The 20808-nt window shown below is 42.6% G+C and overlaps 2 protein-coding genes across 6 annotated transcripts; both read left to right on the forward strand.

The window, feature by feature from the left end:
- The first annotated feature begins 8353 nt into the window (after positions 1 to 8353).
- On the forward strand, positions 8354 to 10888 carry LOC124475897 (uncharacterized protein K02A2.6-like). The gene is given in 6 exon segments (XM_047032759.1): positions 8354 to 8581; positions 8584 to 8720; positions 8722 to 9065; positions 9068 to 9860; positions 9862 to 10007; positions 10323 to 10888. Coding segments are annotated over 6 exon segments (2214 nt in total).
- Positions 10889 to 16383: 5495 nt separating this feature from the next.
- On the forward strand, positions 16384 to 20285 carry echdc1 (enoyl CoA hydratase domain containing 1). 5 transcript variants are annotated; one of them, XM_047033007.1, is made up of 6 exons: positions 16384 to 16740; positions 17620 to 17858; positions 18824 to 18966; positions 19118 to 19170; positions 19352 to 19432; positions 19648 to 20278. In XM_047033007.1, the coding sequence occupies exons 1-6, from the start codon at positions 16733 to 16735 to the stop codon at positions 20072 to 20074; spliced, it is 951 nt and encodes a 316-aa protein (XP_046888963.1). In that variant the 5' UTR covers positions 16384 to 16732; the 3' UTR covers positions 20075 to 20278. The 5 variants fall into 5 exon arrangements, with proteins under 5 accessions (XP_046888963.1, XP_046888972.1, XP_046888990.1 ...); XM_047033016.1 differs by having other exon boundaries at positions 16384 to 16609; XM_047033024.1 differs by lacking the exon at positions 16384 to 16740 and adding an exon at positions 16748 to 16876 and having other exon boundaries at positions 17620 to 17807.
- The last annotated feature ends 523 nt before the right edge of the window (positions 20286 to 20808 follow it).

A 20808-nucleotide genomic window follows, 5' to 3' on the forward strand; every position in this document is an offset into this window, starting at 1 on the left:
GTGTAAGTAGCTAGTAAAAAGTGAATCAATGACCATGTCACTGTCCATTCAGGAGCCTGATGGCGAAGTACAGTGAAATACAGTAGTGCAATGTTACTGACAGTGCAATCAGTAGCTGAAGCGACAGTGTGTAAAGTGACTAGTATGAAGTGAATCAATGTCCATATCAATGTCCATTCAGAAGCCTGATGGCCCTTGGATAGAAAATGTTGTCCAGTCTGCGTGTGCGCGACCAAATGCTGCGGTAACGCCTGCCAGAAGGCAACGGGGTAAAGCGACTGAAGTTTGGGTGGTAACAGTCTCTTAGAATCCTGCCAGCTTTCCTGAGGCATCGTGTGTGGTAGGTGTCCTGTAGGGCTGGGAGCTTTCTGCCGATGATAAACTAAGCAGAATGGACCACACTACATAGGGCCTTGCGGTCCCTGTCTGTGCAGCTCCCATACCACACTGTGATGCAACCGGTCAGAATGCTCTCTATAGTGTATCTGTAAAAGGTAGTGAGCATGCCGAACTTCTTCAGTCTCCTCAGGAAGAAGAGGCGTTTACGGGCCGCTTTGACCACCTTGCCCGTGTGAACAGACCAGGTGAGATCATTGCTGATGTTCAGCCCGAGTATATGGAGTTAGATTAGTTTCATAATTCAAACAAACAAACGCAACACGATCCAAACAAACCTAACACGATTCATACAAACATAACACGATTCAAACAAACGTAACACGATTCACAAATGTATTTCGTGATTCACAAATGTTACGCGATTCACAAATAAATGACCCTATTACATTCGTTTGCAACCTGACAAACACAAATTACAAATCCCTGCATTCGTTGGTGTGAATCCTTGCATTCGTTCGTGTGGATTTTTGGAACTTTCCTGACGCGCTTAGATTCACAAATGCATTTTTTCTAAAAGATATCCTCTGCAGCCTATCAGATGTCTCCAATTTTAGCCAATCACCGGAGAATGTCTAATATGGGTAGACGGGCTCTGCGTTAGCCTAGGAAACACGGAAAATGACTAAACATGAATCCTGCCATTCTCAACAATATTTAATCAGGTATGATCATCGGTTTAATAAGATTAACAAGCAATATTTCACCTACATGCTATAAGACGACATTGCTCGTGATCTGAAGGAGACGTTGTCCGTCATTATGGCAGATTGTTGAAGTCCACATAGACACGTTAATGTGATTGGCTAAAATTGGAAGAGACGATCTGATAGGCTGCAGAGGAAATCTTTTAGAAAAAATGCATTTGTGAATCTAAACGCGTCAGGAAAGTTCCAAAAATCCACACGAACGAATGCAGGGATTCACACCAACGAATGCAGGGATTTGTAACTTGTGTTTGTCAGGTTGCAAACAAATGTAATGGGGTCATTTATTTGTGAATCGTGTTACATTTGTGAATCACAAAATACATTTGTGAATCCTGTTACGTTTGTTTGAATCGTGTTAAGTTTGTTTGAATCGTGTTACGTTTGTTTGGATCGTGTTAAGTTTGTTTGAATCGTGTTGCGTTTGTTTGTTTGAATTATGAAACTAATCTAACTCCATACGATTAACCTGAAGCAGCTGACCTTCTCCACTTCAGATCCGTTGATGAGTAGGGGTGCATGCTCCTCTTCCTGCCGCCTCCTATAGTCCACAATCATCTCCTTGGTCTTGCTGACGTTGAGAGAGAGGTTATTGTCCTGACACCATGATGAACTACTTTGCAACTACTTTGCAAATGTTTGTGCCACCTGTATGGCCACTCATCTGCCAAAACCATGAACGATGCAAGATACAAAGCATTCTGCATGGCATCGTCAGCTTTGCCAGAACTATCCATGCCCCTGACAAGTGACGCCCTGTATCAACACTGCAAAAGGGCAAACTATCAAGCAGCCATAATGAGACATTCTCTCACAGGTATAATGTGTGCCCCTTCACCAATTGGCAATGGATGGCACCTTGAGTATGGGGAGTTAGCAGTCACCTGGAGGACTCAAGAAAGCTGTCAGGATTCTAAGAGATTGTTACCACCCATCATTCAGTCTTTTTACCCTGTTGCCTTCTGGCAGGTGATACCATAGCATTTGGTCTCACACACGCAGACTGGACAATAGTTTCTTTCCAAGGGCCATCAGGCTTCTGAATGAACATTGATATGGACACTGATACACTTCTCACTAGTCACTTTACGTACTGCCACTTTCAGCTACTGGTTGCACTATCAGCAATATTGCACTATTGTACTTCACTAGTCTTAGGTTAGTTTAGATTTATAAGGTTAGTATAGGTTATTATGTGTATTGTGTATTTAGAGGTTTACTATACTGTATTGAATATTGTATATTATTATATATTAGGAGGTTTATTATATTTTTGCTTATCATAGATGTAATCTATGTTCTGTGTACTCATATGTTATGTTATGCCTGGTTGCTTTGCATTGTCTTGTCCTACGAATTTTTCAGTGACCAGTCTGACCTTGTGTTGTTCTGTGCATCTGACAATAAAATACTTGAACTTGACTAGAAATCCCAACTAGGATTGCCCCTGTGTGTTGCAGGTAGTCCACTCCAGTTGCAGTTGAGGCAAATGTGAGTCTGGAAGATGTTCCTGTATGTCTGCATGTCTGCAAGACTTTCTTGTACTGATTTGTCACTGCCAAAATTGTGCAAATGTTACCCAGTAAACAGAGGAAAGGGCTACATGGGATGACAGCTCTGACTATAGCAATAGGGATGATACTGATGCTTAAGGATGATATTAATGATTAGGGATGATACTGATGAGTAAAGATGTTACTGATGATTAGGGATGATACTGATGAGTAAAGATGTTACTGATGATTAGGGATGATACTGATGATTAGGGAGGATACTGATGATTAGGGATGATGCTGACGATTAGGGATGATACTGATGAGTAGGGATAATACTGATGAGTAAAGATGATTCTGATGTGTAGGGATGATACTGATGAGTAGGGATGATAATAATGATTAGGGATGATACTGATGAGTAAAGATGTTACTGATGATTAGGGATGATACTGATGAGTAAAGATGTTACTGATGATTAGGGTTGTTACTGATGATTAGGGATGATACTGATGATTAGGGAGGATACTGACGATTAGGGATGATGCTGACGATTAGGGATGATACTGATGAGTAGGGATAATACTGATGAGTAAAGATGATTCTGATGTGTAGGGATGATACTGATGAGTAGGGATGATTCTGATGAGTAAAGATTATTCTGATAAATATGTTACTGATGAGTAGGGATAATACTGATGAGTAAAGATGCGCTGTGTTGTATTTTAGGTTGATTTTGAGCTGCAATAAATCTATTGTAGAATTGTCAAATGTTTGGCATTATTCGGAATTAAGGGGGACGGGGTAGCATTTTGAGTGCTACCCCGCCCCCCTTGAGTGCTTCTTTCTTTCTATCTTTCTGTGATAACACTGTGCCTACTGAACATTTTGATGTATAAAACATCACAGTTTTGCTAAATTTACAATGTGTATGTTTAATTTTGCTTGATGCCAATCTGTAAAGTCTAAGCATATTTTCTACAAATGTACCATATTTCATGGTCTACATTCACACTTGAGTATACTAATGCACCAATACCAGTCTCAAATGTTTAGGTACATGTATAAATGACAGTTTGAGAGCTATTTGTTGCTAAAATGAACACAAATAAAGTTACAAGCAAAACCAGCTGCATAAGAATTTCGTTTTTTTTAATGTACAATTATATACATTTATGGATCGTGACAAAAAACTGCAGGATATTTTGCAGAGAACTTTTAACATAAAGTCCATAAGGGTGTTGTCTATGCAAAAATGCATTTAAAAAGTAGTGCCCAGGTGTGGGAACGAAAATCACTTTCTAGCCACTTTTTCCTACTTCACCTTATGACCTATTTTATCATCCGCTGTTGTGTTCGGAGCGCAGGCATGCCGCTCTAAAGGCCCTTTCCCTACTACTACTCATGTGTATATCAATGCCCAGGGGCGGTCCTAGCACATTTGGCGCTCTAGGCAAGCTTCACTCGTGTAAAACCCTAACCCTTTTGCATGAAAACGGAATTGCAACTTTCAAACGCTATTTTGCCCTGCAAGACTGCATTTCTTTCAAATAAACACAACAACGATCACAACGATGAATAAACATTAATAAAGAACAAAATTCCTGAGAAAATGTCAAGTCTGTGCTGAATTACGCTTTGGCCACAACCCCTGTTCAACGGTGCACACCATAGAGTTAATATAACACACACGGTGCACGGTCACATTCACTCCCTCATCACCTGCAAATAGGCCTAATGTTTTTTAGTCTTCTGTTCTGTTGATGCCTGGCAAACAACAATCTTAGAAGGTCTGGGTCACTTGTGGCACATATTCACTCATTTTAAGCAATCAATCTACCTGAACAAAATTGACAAAATGGAATTCACCAAAATTTCATGACACATCGAAAATGACGCAAATTGCGGTACAGCTGAACTTGAACTGATGTTTCGACTGAATAACAAGGAACGTCAGAAGTCACTGGGTAGCTAGTATTAGCTAACTATCTAGCAATATTACATACAATCCATTCGCTAAAGTTGACAATACAACGCTTGGATTTTTACCATTCCTCACTTGTTGACAAATTGCCGTGTTTGTCTTCCTTAATGCCTAATGCAACAACACTACTGTGGTATCGTGATCATCTGGTTCATATAGATACTATTGCAATACCACCCCACGCCATCAGGAGGTACAGTTAACCCTGGAGGTCAAGACCTTGACAGTATATTAAGCAGAGGCCCAACCTGAGTGATGTCTTTCATCTATAACCTCTGTGAGTTCTTATATTAAATACTGAACATGATCATCTGGATTGAATCCTCATTTAATGGACACTACGTTATCACATATTGGCGACGAGGATACTGGATGGAGGAGAAAAGGGCCTGATTAAAGTCGGATGCGTTGGGATGACCGCAGGTGGCAGACGGTACGTGCAAAGTGCTATTGGACTGGAGGTAACGAGCAAAACGGAAAGATGACTACGATGATGATAGGCACCCTGTCAACTTTTGATGCAAAAGAGCAGACATGGGAAGAGTACTGCGAGGTTCTCGATCAGTTTTTTGAAGCTAATGGGATCGATGATGGTGAGAAACAGAGGGCTATCCTAATCAGCGTGGTCGGTCCAGCAACATAGCTCATGAGAAACCTGGTGAGTCCAGATGTATGGAGTTAGATTAGTTTCATAATTCAAACAAACAAACGCAACACGATTCAAACAAACTTAACACGATCCAAACAAACGTAACACGATTCAAACAAACGTAACACGATTCACAAATGTATTTCGTGATTCACAAATGTAACGCGATTCACAAATAAATGACCCTATTACATTCGTTTGCAACCTGAGAAACACAAATTACAAATCCCTGCATTCGTTGGTGTGAATCCTTGCATTCGTTCGTGTGGATTTTTGGAACTTTCCTGACGCGCTTTGATCCACAAATGCATTTTTTCTAAAAGATATCCTCAGCAGCCCATCAGATCGTCTCTTCCAATTTTAGCCCATCACATTAACGTGTCTATGTGGACTTCAACAACCTGCCATAATGACGGACATCGTCTCCTTCAGATCACGAGCAATGTCGTCTGGTAGCATGTAGGTGAAATGTTGCTTGTTAATCTTATTAAACCGATGATCATACCTGATTAAATATTGTTGAGAATGGTAGGATTTATGTTTAGTCATTTTCCGTGTTTCCTAGGCTAACGCAGAGCCCGTCTACCCATATTAGACATTCTCCGGTGATTGGCTAAAATTGGAGACATCTGACAGGCTGCAGAGGATATCTTTTAGAAAAAATGCATTTGTGGATCAAAGCGCGTCAGGAAAGTTCCAAAAATCCACACGAACGAATGCAAGGATTCACACCAACGAATGCAGGGATTTGCAACTTGTGTTTCTCAGGTTGCAAACGAATGTAATAGGGTCATTTATTTGTGAATCGCGTTACCTTTGTGAATTTACATTTACATTTATTCATTTAGCAGACGCTTTTATCCAAAGCGACTTCCAAGAGAGAGCTTCACAAAGTGCATAGGTCACTTATAATAACAACAAGATAGCCCCACAGCATTGCGGGTAGTCAAAAACAAGAAGTACATATTGTGAACAACCAAAAAATAGTGCTAAAGGGAAGAAACCATAAGAGCATGTAGTTAAACAAGTTAAAAATTACACAACATTAATCTCTAAGTGCAGGTGTACCTGTAGGAAAGCAATAAAAATAGGATTAACTAAAAAAAGTTATAAAGTTAAAATACAACAGTTTAAAACCAGCTACCACTAACCAACAAGAGCAACAGTCTAAGCAAGAGTCATTGTGAACCTTGAGGAAACTAGCGTTGGGTTCAGCAAACCATTCCTAAGTACCATTGTACTCCCGGAACAAGTGTGTCTTGAGCCTTCTCTTGAAGGTGGAGAGACAGTCCGTGTCTCTGATGGAGGTGGGGAGTTGATTCCACCACTGGGGTGCCAGGCAGGAGAAGAGCTTGTGCTGGGACCGGGCGGTCTTGAGAAGTGGGACCACCAGGCGGTTGTCTGAAGAAGACCGTAGGTGGCGGGTGGGGGTGTAAGGCTGCAGGAGAGACTTGATGTAGTCGGGCGCAGTCCCGTTCACTGCTCGGATGGTCAGTACCAGGGTCTTGAATCTGATGCGGGCCGTTATGGGTAGCCAGTGAAGGGAGATGAGGAGCGGGGTAACGTGGGAGCGTCTGGGTAGATTGTAGACCAGACGGGCCGCTGCGTTCTGAATCCTCTGAAGAGGGCGGGTTGCGCATGATGGGAGACCGGCGAGCAGCGAGTTGCAGTAGTCCAACTTGGAGAGGACAAGTGCCTGGACAAGCAGCTGGGTGGAGTGCTCAGACAGGTATCTCCTGATCTTCCGGATGTTGTAGAGGGTGAATCTATCTATCGTGAATCTATCGTGAATCACGAAATACATTTGTGAATCGTGTTACGTTTGTTTGAATCGTGTTACGTTTGTTTGTTTGAATCGTGTTATGTTTGTATGAATCGTGTTACGTTTGTTTGGATCGTGTTAAGTTTGTTTGAATCGTGTTGCGTTTGTTTGTTTGAATTATGAAACTAATCTAACTCCATACAGATAAGCCATCTGCGAAAACATTCGATCAGTTAAAACAAGTAATGAAAGAGCACTTCAATCCTAAACCAAGCGAGATGGTGCAGAGATATGTGTTTGACTCGCGTTCACGTCAGCCTACGGAATCTGTTAGTGCATATGTAGCGGAGCTCACACGACTAGCTCATGACTGTAACTTTGGCACTACACTGGAGCAAAGGTAAAGAGATCGTTTTGTGTGCGGTATGAATGACGACCGGATTCAAAGACGTCTGCTCTCCGAAATAGACCTGACGTTTGAAAAAGCATTTAAGATAGCAATAGCTGCAGAAACTGCAGGTGAAAATGCCCAAGACCTACAAAAGGCGGCCGTAGCATGTAACAGCATGAAAACGGAGGGAAATGAGACAAGAGGAGAATGGGAAAACAAAGAGAGAGATTGTTATCGTTGTCACGGAAGGCACAGTGCAGCCGAATGTAGATTTAAAGATGCCAAGTGTCATTTCTGCGGGAGAGTAGGGCACATCGCTAAGGCTTGTAGGAATAAAAGTAAGGATGATGCCCGTCCCAGTGAAACCAAAGCACACAGAGCAAAGCGGCGCGCACGCTTTCAACCCCGTCCACACAGGTCACACAACGTGTGTGAGAGACAAAATGATGATGATAGCTCTGATGACGAATAAGCATTCATACTGGCATGCCTGAATACAGAAACTTCCATGCAGAGAATTAAACCATTCGAAGTCAACGTGGAAGTGAATAAAAAGAAAGTACACTTCGAAATAGACACAGGATGCAGTGTGAGCCTTATGAATAAAAATAAATTAAATGAGATGTGTTATCATGAGATGTGAGAAGTCATACACGGGAGAAAAAATCTAAGTAGTGGGAGTTTCTGAAGTAAAAGTAAACTATGCTCAGCAAATTAAGACATTACCCCTAGTGGTGGTGAAGGGCACTGGACCTAGCTTGTTAGGTAGAGGCTGGCTGGAGGCTTTAAAGCTCAAGTGGGATGAAATTAAACATGTAAAAACAGATGCATTTGAGCTACAGGAAGTACTGTCAAAGCATGAGGATGTTTTCAAAAAAGAACTAGGCATGTTAAAAGGCATGTAGGCAACAATCCGTGTGTCTGCGAATGCCCGTCCAAAGTTCTATAGGCCCCGCTCAGTTCCGTATGCCATGAGGGCGAAAGTAGAAGAGGAGATAGATAGGCTCCTGAAAGAGGGCATCATAACACCGGTCAAGTACACTGAGTGGGCGGCGCCAATTGTTCCTGTGTTGAAGCCGGAGGGCTCCATTAGAATATGTGGCGATTACAAACTAACAGTAAACAGCGCCTCCTCACTCGAGCAATACCCTATTCCTCGTGTAGAAGATCTGTTCAATACACTGGGAGGGACACGGTTCAATACACCTACGCAAGAGGGACACGGTTCTCCAAACTTGATTTAAGCCACGCCTATCAGCAGATCGTGATGGATGATGACTCCAAGAAATACCTTACGATAAACACACACAGAGGCCTTTTCACCTACAATAGGCTCCAGACGACTGGAAGAGGCAGGACTGCGACTGCGCAGAAGCAAGTGTGCATTCTTGCAAGACCAGGTTGAGTACTTGGGTCACAACATTGATGCTGAAGGCCTGCATCCAGTGCTGAGCAAGGTAACAGCCATCGAGGAAGCTCCGCCTCCAACCACAGTGACTGAGCTGAAAGCATATCTTGGCCTTTTAAATTACTATAATAAGTTTCTTCCTAATCTCGCCACACGTCTAGCACCATTACACAGATTGTTAAGAAAAGACATTCAGTGGACTTGGAAGAAAGAACAAGATGATGCGTTTTGTTTGTCTAAACAGCTGCTGAAATCAGCAAAAGTCCTGGCTCACTATTCAGCAAAGAACTTGTGCTGGCATGCGACGCCTCACCGTACGGAGTCGGCGCCGTGCTGTCACACATCATGGAAGACGGAAGTGAAAAGCCCATAGGCTTCATGTCACGCACACTGACACCAGCTGAACAGTGTTACTCACAGCTCGACAAGGAGGGGTTAGCCATCATATTCGGAATCAAGCGATTTCACAAGTATATCTATGGACAACGATTCACGATCAGCACTGATCACAAGGCATTGATCTCGCTTTTCCATGAAAAGAAGCCGGTGCCACAGATGGAATCACCAAGAGTGCAACGGTGGGCAATACTTCTGAGAGCGTACGAGTACAATATGGTGTACAAGCCAGGCAAAGACCACGCAGACGCATTGAGCAGGCTACAACTGCCACACATTGAAGAGGAGGATGACACAGGACAGGTCCTCATGCTGGATGTGGTGGAAGACCCACCAATCACAACAGCCCAAGTGAAGCAGTGGACTGCGAAAGATGAAATATTATCACAAGTGCTGTTGTGGTGTTTGAATGGCTGGCCAAAGGAGGTGGCTTCAATGTTCAAGGCCTACAGCCAGAGAAGGCTTGAACTCAGTGTCAGAGATGGATGTGTGCTCTGGGGAGTGAGAGTGGTTGTTCCAAAGAAGGGAAGGGCCACCCTTTTAAAACATCTACACTACACACACCCAGGCATCTCCAGGATGAAGGGCTTGGAACGTTCATACGTGTGGTGGCCAGGTATGGATGCTGACATAGAAAGAGAAGTACAGTCCTGCCACACGTGCCAGGAAAACAGAAAAGGCTCCAGCTCCTCTCCATCCCTGGGAGTGGCCAGAGACACCCTGGAGTAGATTGCATGTTGATTATGCCGGCCCTCACTTAGGCAGGATGTTTCTTATCGTGATCGATGCGCATTCAAAATGGCTTGATGTGTATCCAACAAGTAATGCAACAAGCCAAGTCACCATTGAAAAACTTAGACAGTGCTTTAGCACACATGGCCTGCCTCAGACAATAGTATCGGACAATGGCACATGCTTCACAAGCCAAGAGTTTGAATCATTCCTGAAACAGAATGGTATACAGCACATAACATCTGCACCCTTTCACCCGGCATCAAATGGCCTAGCCGAAAGAGCCGTGCAAACGTTCAAACAAGGAATTAAGAAAACAAAAGGAGATACTTTGGAAACCAAAATAGCAAGATTTCTGTTCAATTACAGAATAACACCCCAAAGTACGACTTGCGTGTCTCCAGCTGAAATAATGATGTCTAAGAGACTGCGGTCCACACTGGATCTTCTGCTGCCTGATGTGAAGTCAAAGATTCAAAAGAAACAACTCAAACAGAAAGCACAACATGACTTACACAGCAAATGGAGAAGCTTCTCTCCTGGTGACGACGTGTACATCCGAAACTATGGTCACGGACCAAGGTGTGTCCCAGCCGTCATTGAGATGAACACAGGACCTGTCTCCTACACAGTGCAGACAGGAGATGGACGCGTCATGAGACGTCACGTGGACCAGATCCGTAAACGTCACGCTTCGATGACAGAGACATCCATGCCGGACATGACACTGGAGCCCATGAGTCTTCATGTTCCAGAGAACGCAGCGGAGGCTTTGACAGGAGACTCGGCTGTTCCAGCGTCAGTGGGAGGAGAAGGGAGTGAGCCCACTGAAGGGAGTGAGCCCACTGAAACAGCCCAGGTTCACCCTCCAGCTGATCCGCCAGAGACGAGTACAGACTCACCACCGGTGCTGCGACGCTCTGAGCGCACTAAAAAGACTCCAACTCATCTGAGAGACTTTGTGAACTAGTAGTGAGCTCCCTCAAGCAAGAGCAAGAATGTGCTCTGGGACTCACTGGAAGGATGGTAGTCCACCCACCTTCCTAGTTATTGTTTTCTGATGTTTAAAAAAACAACAAAAAAAAACAATGCACAACACCTGTAAACATTGCCATTGATGTATAGGCTAATTACACTTTTCAATTAAGAGTTACATCGGAATACTATTTTAAGATAGTCAATAGTGTTATGATTTTATGTAGATTATTTTGATAGTTAAAGCATACAGGATGGTTAGTCAGACTGCTACTGTCTATAGTATATAGTGAGCAGTTAAGGTCACAGTTAATGTTGAAGCTCACCAGAGTAGTTTACTCTTAAGTGGGAGGAATGTTGTATCGTGATCATCTGGTTCATATAGATACTATTGCAATACCACCCCACGCCATCAGGAGGTACAGTTAACCCTGAATGTCAAGACCTTGACAGTAGATTAAGCAGAAGCCCAACCAGAGTGATGTCTGTCATCTACAACCTCTGTGAGTTCTTATATTAAATACTGAACATGATCATCTGGATTGAATCCTCATTTAATGGACACTATCACAACTACAAATATCTTAGTCGTTGTATAGCACACCCATTAGGCATTAAGGACATTAAGACAAACACGGCAATAATGGGTGTGCTATGCAACGAGTAAGATATTTGTAGTGTTGTTGCACTGGCTATTGGCTTTATATGTGCGCCCCTATTTTAATCGTGATTTTTTTGTATAACGTAGAATAAATGGACATATCATTTTTGATATAGGCTACCCGCCTCTGTAAAATCCTTAAAGAACTAGGTTATGTGACAGAGAGTAGGAACACGTTCAATGATAAGGTACATCTTTTCTTCTTAACTCCACTAAAGTGCCGGGGCAATTCACGCATTCATGAACGATTTCTTGTCTGGAATTCATCATAGGATAAGACCAGAATTTAAGGATTTACCTTTCGCCTTTGCACATTTCTCTTATTTTTCCTTTCTTTTATTCTTAAAGGAGACATGTCATGAAAACTTCATTTTATGAGGTTATTTAACATTAATATGAGTTCCCCTAGCCAGCCTTTGGTCCCCCAATGGCTAGAATTTTCGATAAGTGTAAACCAAGCCCTGCGTGTTCTTCTCCGCCTTTGACAAAATGAAGGCTCAAACGCTCTGTTTGAAAATCTCCTCCAAGTGACGTAGATACGAGAAAGGTTACCTCCCCTCTCTCTGCTTTGCCCGCTCAGATCATCTGGCCCGCCCATGAGAAACTGAGCTGCCACCGTGCAAGGGCGAGTGCGATATCGGTTTTTCCTGGAGAGACATCATGGCGAGCAAACAAATGAAGCATAACAGTTGCTCATTGCTTGGATGTGCAAATCAAAACAAAACTATTTTTTTAGTTCCTTCATCCAAGCTTCTGCACAACCAGTATCTTAATTTGATTTTCGCTGGAATTACACAACTTCACAAAGTTTTGTATGTCTGCGCCAAACATTTCAGCCTGTTTCCTCAACTTGAGCCAATACAAAACTGGCATTGCTGAAATAAAATTCTGGATCATTACTAACTCTCCTTGATCAAGCTACAAACCTTGGACAAGTAAGCTAACTAACGCTATATAATTTTGTTGCTTTACTGTATATGGTTACCTAGCTTGCTACCCTTAGAATGTGGCTGTAACATTAGCTCTGCAGCTAACAGCTGAGTTACTGTTGCTTATGTAAAGATAGATGGCATCACGTTAGCCTGACGTTGTCATACTCATAATTCTAGTCAGAATATGAGTCTGAGAACTCTCCGTTGGGCTTTGACTACGAGGCGTGTTTCAAATGAGCCTGGAAAACAAATGCCTCTTCGCTCAATTGGATAGATCTACAACCAATCAGAGCAACAGAGATATTATGATATGATATATGATATGACTAACATTAAGCGCCGCATAGTTGTTGTCAACAGAACTAAACTGAGAGGCAGCTAAATCTTTACTGACTAAACAGAATGAATACAAACGATTTTTGCCGGTTGTAGGCTACTTGTTCACACGGTCAACCTTTTTGAGCGAAACAATAAAGGGCAATGCATATACGAACAAGTTCTCCGTTTAGAATTACAACTCCACAAAAGAAAAGGAGAAACCACAATGGCCACTGGGTTTTCATTGTGTCCCATCTTCTTCGCAACCATCGGGGCCAGCTGATAAATTAAACTTTTACCGAATCCGTAGGAAGGACGGCAAAAACATATTTTCCATCGACAAATGCCTTGATTGCGTCTCTGTTCCTCTTTCAAAATTAATGCGCTGTCGATGTCTTCTAAAACAGGCTCGATGGCAGAATCATAACATCCCAGATCTCCAGCGGTAGCCATGTTTGTTCAAAACGAATTCAACTTAAGCGCTCTTTTGTGTCGTGGGTGATTACCTTACTGTTGATCATCTGTCCATCATCGTATAAAGCCCGCCCTGGCAATTTCATTGGTTCGCCCAGATTCTGGTTTTCTGTAGTTGGTCCCCAATACGAGACCCTCCAGACCCAACTTCCCGACCAAATTTTTTGGGGGGCGGGGAGAAGTTGGGCTGGCAGCCAGGCTAGCATCACGTAGGCTATGTGTGTGAATACAAACGCTGTGACGCCAGTGTTGTGCACTTCTTTGTTATTTGGATAACCGTTCTGCTGTTATGGCGCGCGATATCCGCCTTTCTCTTCATTGAAATGACTGCGTGCACCTCTGCAAACCAGGGTGATCAGATGAGAATGACTCAATTTGAGGCATCTTACAGCAACGGGGGCTACGAGCCATTGTGACACATCCGTTGTAAACATTAGCGCATGTTGCCGCCCCTCTCCTCCTCATTAGCATTTAAAGCTACAGACACCAAAACAGCGCGTTCTGAGGAAAGCTCCCCAGCTAACAAAATGATGTCCCCAGGACGTCCCCGAATGTTATCAGGACGTCGCAAGGGAACGTCCCCAGGACGTGTTTTTGTAGGGTCCCCTGAAAGTCCCGGGGACAAACGTCCCCGGGACGTCCATGTAACGTCCTCATAACATTTAGGGGACGTTCAGGGGACGTTTGTCTGCGACGTCATGGGGACGTTCCCTTGCGACGTCCTGATAACTTTGCATACCAAATGCAGAATCAATTTCTCAACCTTAATTTATGGTCACATTTATGCATTTAGTGGATATTTGTTGTATACAAAGTATAAAATGCATATTAGCCTATAGTGCAAAACTAAACTGAATGTGTTCACTTAAACTCAACAAGGTAATTTGACATCTTTATTTTTTTTAATCAACTTCAAGTATAACAGGCTGCTGCTAAGTATTGTGTATTGTAACTTATTATGTGTATGCTTGTAGAAGAAAAAACACGATTTACAGTATAAACAAACACTTTATTCAAATACATTTTTAAAGCCTGAATTAATTCGCATATGTTAATTGTGTCAACCCCTCCTCATTCCCTCCCTACTCCTCCTCGTCCTCCACCAGTTCGTCCGGAATCAACACCTGCAACATGAATTAGCTACACAGATCAAATGCAAAGAACATTAAGTGGAAGTGTATTTTATCCATATGCTCCTGGAGTTATTTTTAGGACCGTAACAAGTGAAACGGAAAGCTTCCCTGACCTTCAGTATCCAGATATTTACAACCATCTTAGTGCTAATCAACTTTCCTTCATCTACTCATCGTGAACATTTGTCCGACGTAGCATATCATTATGCTACTTTTCTTGCAAAACGTCTTGGTTTATTGTAGCTGTAGTCTAACTGTCCAAAAGTAGCTTGCTACTCTACAGTAGAGCTAACGCTACTTGACTAGCTAGAGCTGTAGCCTTCACCTGTGTAGCTTCAGCTGTTTTGTATTTTCTGTATCCTTAAAGAGACCACACCACTAGTGTGTAGGCATCCGATTTAAAGCAGCTAGTTAGCTAGTGCTATCGAGAACATTGTTAACTATTGTACAAATTAAGAAGATACTGTTGGACGTCTCGATTTAGCCGACTTAGAAAACCAGTGCCAACTCAAATTGGCTAGAAATTAATATACATTAATTTTCGATATGGCTATTTCACGTTGGATAAACATACAAATACATAGATAGTAGAGCTAAAGTTTGTATTAAAACATTACCTCAAATTCTGTCCTTCGGGTGGCCCACGTTCACAGGAGTGCGCTAAATTACTCTAAACTATAGCCAACTACACAAAAAACACTATTAAAAACACAAAAACAAAGAACTAAACTATCAACACTAAAACTTCAGTTTAAGATATATCTACACAAATTGATTATCAAACGGTATTAAATGAAGGATGCGGGATCAAAAAGTTTTGCTGTCTCTCAACGACTTCTTCACTCAACAACAGGGTTCACGTCACGAGCGGTGACGTCCGCGAGGAACATTTCTAGCTGGTGCTTGGATAGGCTGGATCCAGCTTAGATGTTTTGTTTCAGTACATCCCCAAATTATTTATGACTATAATGTATTACTTCGCTCAAATGCAAGTTATTGGTACCATACATTCGGAACGGCATTGTGACGTCAGGTAGGACACTATTTGGCCCTAGGACACTATTTGGCCTGACAGTACCACACAAACAATTGATTTAATACTGTACAGTTTCCAGAGTGACAGTAGGCTATAGCTCGAGAAATTTCACATCACAGAATGACACACAAACGAAAATATCAGTTCGGAATTTAGATGGTTACGTTATGACCAACGAATGACGTTCTGGAACCCCCCGAAACTTTTAAACATAATGTCATATCATAACCAACCAGGGACGTTCCTGGGACGTCCCGAATGTCCCCCGATAGTTTTAAACATAATGTCATATCATAACTAACCAGGGACGTTGCTGGATTCTAATGTCCCCGAATTTTTTTAACATAACGTCGTATCATAACCATCCAGGGACGTTCCTGGAACGTCCCCTGAAAGTTAAAAAATAAATGTCTAAATTGTGACCTTTTAGGAATTTTGATAACGTTTTAAGGACGTCCTAGGGACGTCCTAAGGATAACGTCACGGTATGACCTATAGGGGACCAAATTAGGGACGTCCCCAGGACGTGTAGTGGCTATAATTCTGCACCACGGCTGAATTTCGGGAAAGAGACTTCAGATACAGTATTAGGGGACCACTAAGGCCTATATAAAAGCATCCAAAAACAGCATTACATGTCTATTTTAAATTTCGCCCCGGATAGCTTTTGCCTCTTCATTATTTCATTCTTCAAAGTTCTTGAACACACACAAACTCAAATGCCTCTCTGTGCTAGCATGTTCTGATAACACCAAGGCCTACCCCTTCCTTTTTTAAGGGGTACGTATACCTGGCTCATTTTAGATGATGTTAGATTTATTTTTTTAATGTCAAAATACTGGTTGGAGATATAGAACGGGGCGCAAAAAAAAACTGCCCAGCAAAAACGCTTTTTTGGGGGGGCGCGCGCCCCCCTCTGAGTGGCGTCCTAGGCGATCGCCTGTAGGAAAGACCGCCCCTGTCAATGGCACAGAGTTTAGAGAAGGCATGATATTGATCTTTGCTGCTCTTAGAGGCAAAGTGAAGTTCTGAACTCCACGTAGGTTTGAAAGAGGTCTTTCTTTTTGGCATCTGAAAGCCTACACTAGTAGTAAATTGCGACGGTGGGCAGGAAGGATCTAAAGGGCGAGAAGGAGGACACGCAACAGCGGTCCGGACAAAGGTCTGGAAAACCGGACTGTCCGGACGAAATCCGGACATCTGGTCACCCTCATTGAATAATATATTATAATAATATAATAAAACCGCAGATGGAAGACTGCCGACATCCGGCAAAAACAATGAAATGCAAAGGCTAGTATGCTCCAGATAATGTCTAATAGGTAGATGGGCTCTGTATGCTTCCTGGGCTTCTTCATGTTTCCAGGGGACTAGCTTCAGTGTAACACACTAATAACCACATGAACCATTCCATGGTCAAACAGTTAAGGTTGGTAGCTGGCTAACTAAACATGGATCAATTTCAACCACAATTTGTCTGTTTTTAATATTGACCATTTCATATTCAAAAGTTTGTGATACATTTTATAACATGTAGGCCTATAGCTGTTCGTTTTGCGTTAAATCCGCTGTAAACGTGTTTGCTAGGGAGTTAATTATTTCAAACAGTTCTGACTAATCGAAGGGCACTCAAAACCACACTGTTTAATTAAATGAACGACATTAGCTTGCTACAGCTCGTGTGTCTTCTTGAAATACAACGAATGCATCTGACGGAATTCTAATAACTGTTACCTATGTAAACTGTAATATAAGAGGGAGTTCCATTTTGAGTGTAAAAAAACAACAAGAATACGTTGTAGTGTGCACAGTCCAGTGCTTTAGTCCCATTTTTTGGGACAAATCTCTTGGGCAATATGTAATTAGATTCCAATGAAGTGAAACTGTCCCACAAGTCAACAAGAAACATTGATGATTATGTTTATAGTTGATCTTGTGACACAGACATCTCTCTCCTCTATAAGACAAAGGGTCTTATTTTACTGGCGATTGAGCACACACTCAGACAACCTTTATTATCAGAATATAGGGACTTGTCAGGGCTCAAACTGCTATTATAAGATTTTCAGAGAACTCACTACTTCCTACGTTTGTTCCTCCACTTCCATTATCTTCTGCAACTTGGTTCTTCATTTTTTCATTTCCCTCACCTCCCTGTCATTCCTCTTTCAGAACCATGGTTTTGTGTATGGTGACTAGACTCCTACTGAAAGCCAGGAGGTCAGCCTACTGTGCCAGGCTTCTCCACACACAGAGTGTCTGTGTGTATGGCTCTGCCCAGGGCTTCAAGCAGGAGGAGATAGTGGAGAAGCTCAGGGCTTTCCCCGGGGGATCTGTTGACCTCGTCCTAAAAGAGTCTGGTATCGCAGTGCTAGTAGTCAATAACCCAACTCGCATGAATGCTTTCTCTGGTATGTAATCAGAAGTGCATACTAAAACTCAGTCCATGTTAGTATGAGTATGAATCACACACACAAATTACTGCTGTTCTTTGACACAGAATTACTGATTTTCTAGTGCTGTCAAACGATTAAAATATTTAACCGCGATTAATATAGTTAATGTCATAGTTAACTCGCAATTCATCGCAATTAATCACAGATTTTTTTGTATTCTAAATGTCCCTTGATTTCTTTTCGTCCCATAATTTTTTCTCATTCTAATGCTCTTATCAACATGGAAAAGTGGATCGGATTGCTTAGTGCAAATGTTTATTTTATCTTATTGAAAACAACATTGCAATTGCCTGGCTCTGACGAGGGGGCAGAGAATTTGCATCTGCTGTGTGCTTGGCCATCAAGTGGTCTTTCCGACTGGACGTGCTGCGGTGATTGCTCAGTTCACAATGACAAAACACACAGATCACTTTGGTCTTGTCAATGGAACCATTTGGCAACTTTTTAAAAGTAAACTTCCCATTCAGAATCTTATTGGCATCCATTTCGGCGTCTCTCGCTCGCCATCCACTCAAAACGTAGCCTACTACTTCTTAGCCGGCTCACAAGCCCAAAAAAGTGTGTGCCTGTTGTTTCGTTTCCGGTCTAGCTAGATCCGGTGTGGTGTTGTAGTTTTTTTTTACGTCAGTAGTTGTTGCAACAGCATGTGAAAAAAAACGACAACATTTGCTAGGCCAAAAAGAATGTTAATCGCGTGATTAAAAAATTGACGCCGTTAAAATGGGTTTGCATTAACGCCGTTAATAACTCGTTTAACTGATAGCACTACTGATTTCACATTCCTCCTGACTAATAAAACAGCCAGATGAAAGCTATCACCATGTTGCTAATGCTACACATTTCAAATTCTAGTGTAGGGTTTCAGTTTAGCTGAATATGTCCATTGAGGTCTCTAACTTTACTGCTGTCCTTCTTGCTAGGCACCATGATGCTGGAGCTGGAGGAGAGAGTTACCCAGCTGGAAGGCTGGATGGAGGGGAAGGGTGTGATTGTTCAGGGGGCAGCTGGAACGTTCTGCTCTGGGTCTGACCTGAATGCTGTCAAAGCTATATCCAATCCCCAGGTTAGCAAACTGTTCCCACCAACCGCTCAGGGTCATCTGACCATCTCTCCCTGCTTCTTGCTGGATTTTAGTCCCTCTATCACATCCCCCTTCCTTTTGCTCTCATGCAAGTCATGTCAGGTATGATTTTACAAGAACCCTTCTTTTTCAGGATGGGATGAAGATGTGCATGTTCATGCAGAACACACTGACCAGGCTGCTGAGGTTGGAAATAGCAGCCCCTTCATTAAATGAATGGACTGAGTGGATGAATAAATGAAAGATTAACAGATGACAAACTAGAGAGAGAGCAGATGAATGGATCAATGATGGATGAATTAACAAATAAATGAACGAACGAGTGAATTTGTACATCCCATGAACAACTTGTTTTATCCTATTGCAGGCTGCCCATGATGTCTGTGGCTCTAGTGGAGGGAAGAGCCCTTGGTGGAGGATCTGAGCTCACCACAGCCTGTGACTTCAGGTACAGCAACATAATAAACTCACCACAGCCTGTGACTTCAAGTACAGCAACATCATAAAAAGAGGACAGTCTGATCTATAGAGCCTGTAGCTGAGCCCTGGTATCTAATGACAGTGGATGAGATTGACTCGCATTAGTCTACTGCTGTACCTCTTGTCCATTATAAGTAACAACTCTCTCTTTCTGACTCACTCTATATGTCACTGGTTCTGAAGGTTGATGGCTCCTGGCAGTAGAATACAATTTGTCCATAAACACATGGGTCTGGTCCCGGGGTGGGGCGGAGCTGCCCGCTTGGTCCGCATCGTGGGAAGCCAGAACTCCCTAAGACTGCTGGGTGGTGCAATGAAGGTGGACCCAGAGCTAGCACTGCAGATGGGCCTGGCAGATGGGGTTCTTGGGGCCCAACCTGGGAACTACAATACCAGAAACGGTACCAGTGCACTTCTGGAGGCTGAGAAATGGCTGGAATTCTATGTCAAGGGCCCTGTCCCAGTAATCCGGGCTGTGAAGCAGGTGGTGATGTCAGGGAGAGAGCTCTCCCTACAGGAAGCATTAAGAACTGAGAAAGATGTGTTTGGGACTGTATGGGGAGGGCCTGCCAATCGGGCGGCATTGGCTAGCAAGGCCAAACACAAGTGATGCGGAGGGAGGAAAAGAAAACGACCATCTGTTGTTTTGGATCGGTTCTGCTTTTGATGAACCAGACTTTCGACTGGACTAACAGGAAGAGGAAGGATATTTACACGGAAATTCTTAATGCAGTGGTGTATTGACATCCATTGATGTGGTATGCAACCAATTATGATGTTAGTATGACTGTGTCAAATAAACTATGTTCTTTACAGACGTTGATCATGTGATAAGGGGTCTCATTTATAAAACTGTGCGTGGTCTCATTTATAAAACTGTGCGTAGGATTCTTACTAAAAGTGTTCGTACGCCCAAAAGCCTAAAATGGTGTACGCACACAAACATTCAGATTTATAAAACGGTGCGTACGTACGCACACCTGTACGCAATGTTCCCTTTATAAATCACAGATTACCCACAAGTGTGCGTGCGTGAATCAGCATTGTACCCCGCCCTGAACACGCCCATTTGTAACCATTAATAGTCAATGCAAAGCCCCTTATGAATGCCAATCTAGTATCTCATCATGACCCTGGCTTGCGATTGTTCTTTATGGTGAATCATAGCGCATGACAACTTCTCAGACACTGTTAGCCTATTGGTGAAGCCCGAAAACTCCGGTTGATCACCAATTTAAAAAAACTGCGAGTGGCATCAACTGTGATACCGCGAGTCGAGATACAATTTGAAAACAAAAGCGTTTTGTTATGAACAGTAATCTATTAAAGTCTGGACTGATAACG

The sequence above is a fragment of the Hypomesus transpacificus genome, chromosome 2 (assembly GCF_021917145.1).
Source record: "Hypomesus transpacificus isolate Combined female chromosome 2, fHypTra1, whole genome shotgun sequence".
NCBI lineage: Eukaryota > Metazoa > Chordata > Actinopteri > Osmeriformes > Osmeridae > Hypomesus > Hypomesus transpacificus.